The following is a 6,916-nucleotide window of genomic DNA, read 5'->3' on the forward strand; positions in this document are numbered from 1 at the left end:
ATCCCCCAGTCAGTTTTTGCACTTAAAACCCCACATTTCCCTCCCCATTCCCCATCTCCCAGTCAGTTTTTGCTGTTTTTGCAGTTAAACCCCACACTTCCCTCCCCATTCCCGATCCCCCAGTCAGTTTTTGCTGTTTTTGCAGTTAAACCCCACACTTCCCTCCCCATTCCCCATCCCCCAGTCAGTTTTTTGCTTTTTTGCAGTTTAACCCCACACTTCCCTCCCCATTCCCCATCTCCCAGTCAGTTTTTTGCTGGTTTTGCAGTTTAACCCCCACGTTTCCCTGCCCTCTCCCGCTCTCCCGGGCGGTTTCCCGGACCTGGCGCAGGGAGGCGGCGAAGGCCTCGTGGGAGCTGTTGAGGCGCGTGCGGAACTGGCTGCAGATGCTCTTGGCCAGCTTGGAGGCGCTGAGGCTCTCGATGGCGTCCTGGGCCACCTTCCTCTTCCACTCGCCGGTGATGGCCGGGGGGCTGACCCACGTGATCCGCTGGATTATCTGGGGAAATCACGGAATCACAACCCCGGAATCATGGAGCCAGCTGGAAGAGAGCTTCGGGATCATCGAGTTCAACCCAGCCCCAACACTTCAATTAAATCCCAAAAATCGGCCCCCAGTCCATGGCACACACCCCTGGAATAAACCCCAAATCCGAGGCACAAATCTCTGCGATCAGCCCCCAATCCAAGGCACAAATCCCCAAAATCAGCTCCAAATCCAAGGCACAAATCCTCAAAATCAGCCCCCAAATCCAAGGCACAAATCCCAAAATCGGCCCCCAGTCCACCAGGCAAAATTCCTGCTATCAGCCCCAATCCAATGCACAAATTTCAGAAATCAGTCCCCAATCCAAGGCACAAATCCCCAAAATCAGCTCCAAATCCAAGGCACAAATCCTCAAAATCAGCCCCCAAATCCAAGGCACAAATCCCAAAACTCAGCCCCTAAATCCAAGGCACAAATCCCAAAAATCAGCCCCCAGTCCAAGGCAACAAATCCCCCAAATCAGCCCCAAATCCAAGGCACAAATCCCAAAAAAATCAGCCTCCAATTCCAGGCAAAATTCCTGAAATCAGCCCCAAACCCAAGGCACAAATCCCCAAAATCAGCCCCAATCCAATGCAAAAATCCCTGCAATCAGCCCAAATCCAAGGCACAAATCCCAAAAAAATCAGCCTCCAATTCCAGGCAAAATTCCTGAAATCAGCCCCAAATCCAAGGTGACAAATCCCAAAAATCAGCCCCAAACCCAAGGCACAAATCCCCAAAATCAGCCCAAATCCAATGCAAAAATCCCTGCAATCAGCCCCAAATCCAAGGCACCAATCCCAAAAATCAGCCCCAATCCAAGGCACCCAGTGCCACATCCCATCTTTCGTTAAACACATCCAGGGATGGTGACTCCACCACTTCCCATTCCAGAACTTTATCACTCTTTTAGTAAAAAACTTTATCCTAAATCCAACCTAAATTCCTTCCAGAAATTCCTCCCCTGAGCTGGAACTTTATTCCCTCCTTGGATGGATGAGCAAGAACAAAACTTTTCCTCAAACAATCCCAGCTCAGAGTGGGGACAAATTCCAGATTCCTCCTCCTCCCTTCCTGGGACAGGGATCCCCTGTGGAATTCTGTGGTTTTTAATGAAGGGTGAGGCAGAGCAACTTAATTACCCACTAATTACAGGAAGGGATGATTCCAACACCTGGAATTTCCACACAAAAAGCTGCTTCCCTGGAAATTTCACCAATTTGGGAACAGCTCTCCCTGATTTTCCCACCGATATTACGGAATGAGAATCCTGGAATTCCCAGAATGGTTTGGACTGGAAAGGATTTTAAATTTTATCCCATTCCACCACCCTAGGTTGCTCCAATCTCCATCCTTGGGCACTTCCAGGCACGGAAATCCCCAGGAATAAACTCCCGGAGTGAATTTTGGGAGCAGCTGAGAGGATTTTTTTTTGCTCCAAAATTCCTTTTTCCAAGCGCCCACACCTGTTTGATCTGCTCCCACAGCATCCTGGTCACCGTTGAGCCCGAGTGGAATGTGACCTCCACGTGATAGGCTGCATTCAGGATCTGGAAAAGCAAAAAAAAAAACCAAAAAAAAAGAGGGAAAAATGAGAATTCTGCCAGCCAGGAGCTTTGCCAGAGCCTGTGAAAATGGAAAAAATTGGGATAGTCCACGAATCACTTGGTTAATTGATTTATTGTGTTGTTTCATGGGTGTTTTTATGTAATTTGATTATTTTTTGCTGATTTAGGAGATAATTGATTTATTGTGTTATTTCACATTGATTTATTGTGTCGTCTCATGGGGGTTTCTAATTTTATTGTGTTGTTTCATGGGTGTTTTTAGGCTGTAATTTGATTATTTTATACAGGTTTATGAGATAATTGATTTATTATATTATTTCCTGAGTGGTTCTAGGCCGTAATTTGATTATTTTATAAAAGCTTACGAGATAATTGATTTATGTGTTTATGTGTTATTGATTTATGTGTTGTTATTGATTTATTGTGTTATCTCATGGGTACTTTATGGCTGTAAATTTATTACTTTATACAGATTTAGGAGATAATTGATTTATTTTATTATTCCATGGGTTGTTCTAGGCTGGTTATACAGATTTAGGAGATAATTTGATTATTTTATACAGATTCAGGAGCTATTTGATTTATTGAGCTACCTCATGTGTATTTCATGGCTGTAATTTGATTATTTTATACAGGTTTATGAGATAATTGATTTACTGTGTTATCTCATGTGCGTTTTTATGCTGTAATTCAATTTTTTCATACAGGTTTATGAGATAATTGATTTACTGTGTTACCTCATGGCCATAACTTGATTATTTATACAAATTCAGCCCCATGGCAGGTCCAGCACCCCCATTCCCACCTGTTTGAGATAGTTGCTGGTGATGCACACAGATCCATCCTGGGGTTTCTTCAGAGTTTTTAGGTATTTTATGGCAATAATTTGATTATTTTATACAGATTTAGGAGCTAACTGATTATCTCATGTGTGTTTTATGGCCATAAATTGCTTATTTCATCCAAATTCAGGCCCATAGCAGCTCCAGCACCCCAATCCCCACCTGTTTGAGATAGCTGCTGGTGATGTGCACTGATCCATTGTGGGGTTTCTCCAGAATTTTTAGGTATTTTTAGGCCACAATTTGATTATTTATACAAATTTGAGAGATAACTGATTTACTGTGTTACCTCATGGCCGTAATTTGACCATTTCACCCAAATTCAGGCCCATGGCAGTTCCAGCACCCCAATCCCCACCTGTTTGAGATAGCTGCTGGTGATGCACACAGATCCATCCTGGGGTTTCTCCAGAGTGTTTAGGTGGTTTTATGGCCATAATTTGATTATTTTATACAGGTTTATGAGACAATTGATTTACTGTGTTATCTCACGTGTGTTTTAATGCTGTAATTTAACTATTTCACCCAAATTCAGGCCCATGGCAGTTCCAGCACCCCAATCCCCACCTGTTTGAGATAGTTGCTGGTGATGCACACAGATCCATCCTGGGGTTTCTCCAGAGATTTTTGGTATTTTATGGCAATAATTTGACCATTTCACCCCAATTCAGCCCCATGGCAGTTCCAGCACCCCAATCCCCACCTGTTTGAGATAGTTGCTGGTGATGTGCACGGATCCATCCCTGGGTTTCTCCAGCCCCCGGGGCGGGTGCACGGAGCCCTCCCAGGACTCCTCCAGGCTCTTGAGGCAGCGCTCCAGGGTGCCCACGAAGCTCTCCCGCAGGTAATCCACGGAGCTGATCAGTTTGTTGGCCACAGCCTGGTTGAGCCTGGAGATGATCAGCTCCTGGATCTGCTGGATGCAGCGCTTGATGTCCTTGGAGCTGACGGGCTCGCCGCTCTCGGGGATGATGATGTCTGCGGGGAAAGGGAGGGAAAACCATCCTGGAGATCTGGGATTGTTGGGAGAACAGTCCTGAGGGGTGTTCTGAGGGGCACACACTGATCCTAATGGTGTGTTAAAATAATGTTCTTCTCAATGGCTTCAGAATTGCATTATTATTGTTTTAGACAAGATTATGATCATTTTATTCAAGATTATTGATTATCGTTTTATCCAAGATTTATTATCATTTTCTCCAAGATTACTATCATTTTCTCCAAGATTACTATTATTTTCTCCAAGATTACTATTATTTATCCAAGATTACTATTATTTTATCCATGATTATCATCACTATTTTATCCAATATTATCACCATTATTTTACCTATGATTATGACCATTTTATCCAATGTTATCATCATTGTATCCAAGCTTACTATAATGACTTTATCCAAGATTATTAATGATTTTATCCAAGATTATTAATGATTTTATCTAATATTATTAATGATTTTATCCGAGATTATGAATTATTTTATCTAATATTATTAATGATTTTATCCGAGATTATGAATTATTTTATCCAAGATTATTAATGATTTTATCCAAGATTATTGATTATTTTATCTAATATTTTTAATGTTTTTATCCAAGATTATGAATTATTTTATCCAGGATTATTAATGATTTTATCCAGGATTATTAATGACTTTATTCAAGATTATGACCATTTCATCCACAATTATTCTATCCAAGATCATTATCACTTCATCCAACAGATCCTACCAAAAAAATGGATTTTGCCTGACCCCTGATTTTCATCCGTGTTTGGGGTTCTGTGTCCATCCAGGAATTGCAGGTTGGAGTCTCACTGAATTTCTGGAATTATCGTGCTCAGGATCTGCCAGATCCCTGATTTTGATCCTTGTTTGGGGTTCTGTGACCATCTGGGAATTGCAGGTTGGAGCCTCACTGAATTAATGAATTGTGGTCAGGATCTGCCTGATCCCTGGATTCTCACCCTTATTTAGGGTTCTGGGATCATCCAAGAATTGCAGGTTGGAGTCTCACTGAATTCATGGAATTATTGTGGTCAGGATCTGCCTGATCCCTGATTTTGATTTGTGTTTAGGACTCTGTGACTATCTGCGAATTGCAGGTTGGAATCTCACTGAATCCATCAGTGAGATGGATTCCAATTATTGTGGTCAGGATCTGCCTGATCCCAGATTTTGATTCATGTTTGGGGCTCTGTGACCATGCAGGAATTGCAGGTTGGAATCCCACTGTATCCATGAATTATTGTGGTCAGGTCCATCAGTGAGATAGTTTTGATTTGTATTTAGGGCTCTGTGACTATCTGGGAATTGCAGGTTGGAATCTCACTGAATCCATCAGTGAGATGGATTCCAATTATTGTGGTCAGGATCTGCCTGATCCCATTGGAATCTCACTGGTTAGGGTTCTCTGACCATCCAGGAACTGCAGGTTGGAATCTCACTGAATCCATCAGTGAGATGGATTCCAATTATTGTGGTCAGGATCTGCCTGATCCCAGATTTTGATTCATGTTTAGGGCTCTGTGCCCTCGCTCAGCCTACAGGCTGCAATCCCACCAAACCCCCGTGCCAATTTTGCATTTCTTCCCCCCCAACCACCCCAAACCCTCCAGCTGGCTCCCACCTCTGAACTCCATGCTGGCAGCATCCTCCAGCAGCTCCTCCTTCATATTGCCCAGGGTGTCCACGATCATCTCCTTCATCTCCTCCTGCTTGCGGTTGGCGATGCCCATCAGCGACTCGTAGAGCTCGTTCTCCTTCCTGCGCGTGTACTCCAACCTCTTGGGGGTGATCTGCAGGTCCCTCTGCATGTCGAAGGCCTGGTTGATGAAGATGTTGAGGCAGCGCCCGTGACCCTCGCTCAGCCTCGTGGCTGCCTCCACCAGGTGCTGCTGCAGCACCTGCCTGGAGAAAGAGCTCAGCAGCCTCAGCTTCTCCAGCTGCTCCACCAGCATGGAGGAGCCGGGAACGCCGCAGCCGCAGGGGCTGGAGGGGCTCAGGTATTCCAGATCCAGCAGCTGCAGGTGCAGAGGGGATTTCTTGTCCTTGGAGGGGTTTTTGGGAGAGCTCAGCTCGCTGCCGGCCTCGGGGATTCGCAGGAAGAAGATGGGGAGGGAGAATTTCTGTTTGATTTCCCGAAGTTCTGCCTGGTCCGACGGGGACAGCTGGGGCTCGCTGATGGCGAAGGTGACAACGGGCAGCACCTGGTCCACAAACTCGGCCAGGGTGGACTCAGCTGACTGGAAGCCTCGGCATGGAGCCACCACGATGTCCACTTCCTGGGCAAAAGAAAACAAAGAGGAGGTTTGGAGAGGGTTTTTCCGTGGAAAAATGCTCTGGGAGTCGTTCACACGGCAAAAAAATGGAATTCTTCAAAGCAGATCTGGAGTCTCAGCTGCAAGGCTGATCCCTAACTCCAAATTCCTTATTTTGGACCAAATCCTTGGAGTTTTAGGACAAAACTTAGGACAAGTGTCCTGGGAAAGAGCCAGCAGGGGAAACTATTGAACAGGGCTGTGGCAATGCCACCCCAAACTCCCCATGGACCAGGGCAGGGACAATGGCAGTGCCACCCCAAAATTCCTACAGACCAGGGCAGGGACAGTGGCAGTGCCACCCCAAAATTCCTACAGACCAGGGCAGGGACAGTGGCAGTGCCACCCCCAGCTCCTCAGGGACAGTGGCAGTGCCACCCCAAGCTCCCCAGGCACCGCGGCAGTGCCAGGCACGGTGCCACCCTGACCTTGAGCAGCGCGCAGGGCAGCACCACCTCCAGCTCTGCCACCCTCTGTGCGGGATCCTCGGCGTCCCCTGGCACCTGCAGGTCCTGCTCGGGGATGGTGTCCCAGTGCCCGCTGTGTGCCACCAGCGGCTGCACCAGCTCGTACTGCCCGGGCAGTGCCAGGCTCAGCCGCGGCCGCGCCCCGTGCGTGAAGCGCACCCGGCGGCGCCGGCAGCGCTCCTCGGTGCCCG

The 6,916-nt window shown here is 46.4% G+C and overlaps 1 protein-coding gene across 1 annotated transcript in view; it reads right to left on the bottom strand.

Moving 5' to 3' along the window:
• DSTYK (dual serine/threonine and tyrosine protein kinase) overlaps positions 1 to 6,916 on the bottom strand; it is a gene marked incomplete at its 5' end in the record, with an annotated part of 23,834 nt that overhangs the window by 10,972 nt on the left and 5,946 nt on the right. Inside the window, 5 exons of the mRNA XM_031065156.1 lie at positions 323 to 499; positions 1,996 to 2,079; positions 3,643 to 3,917; positions 5,568 to 6,222; positions 6,687 to 6,916. The exon at positions 6,687 to 6,916 is cut by the window's right edge and continues 7 nt beyond it. Coding sequence (XP_030921016.1) covers positions 323 to 499; positions 1,996 to 2,079; positions 3,643 to 3,917; positions 5,568 to 6,222; positions 6,687 to 6,916 — 1,421 coding nt within the window. The remainder of the gene's footprint in view (positions 1 to 322; positions 500 to 1,995; positions 2,080 to 3,642; positions 3,918 to 5,567; positions 6,223 to 6,686) is intronic.

This window comes from Geospiza fortis, unplaced genomic scaffold, assembly GCF_000277835.1.
Source record: "Geospiza fortis unplaced genomic scaffold, GeoFor_1.0 scaffold184, whole genome shotgun sequence".
Classification (NCBI taxonomy): Eukaryota; Metazoa; Chordata; class Aves; order Passeriformes; family Thraupidae; genus Geospiza; species Geospiza fortis.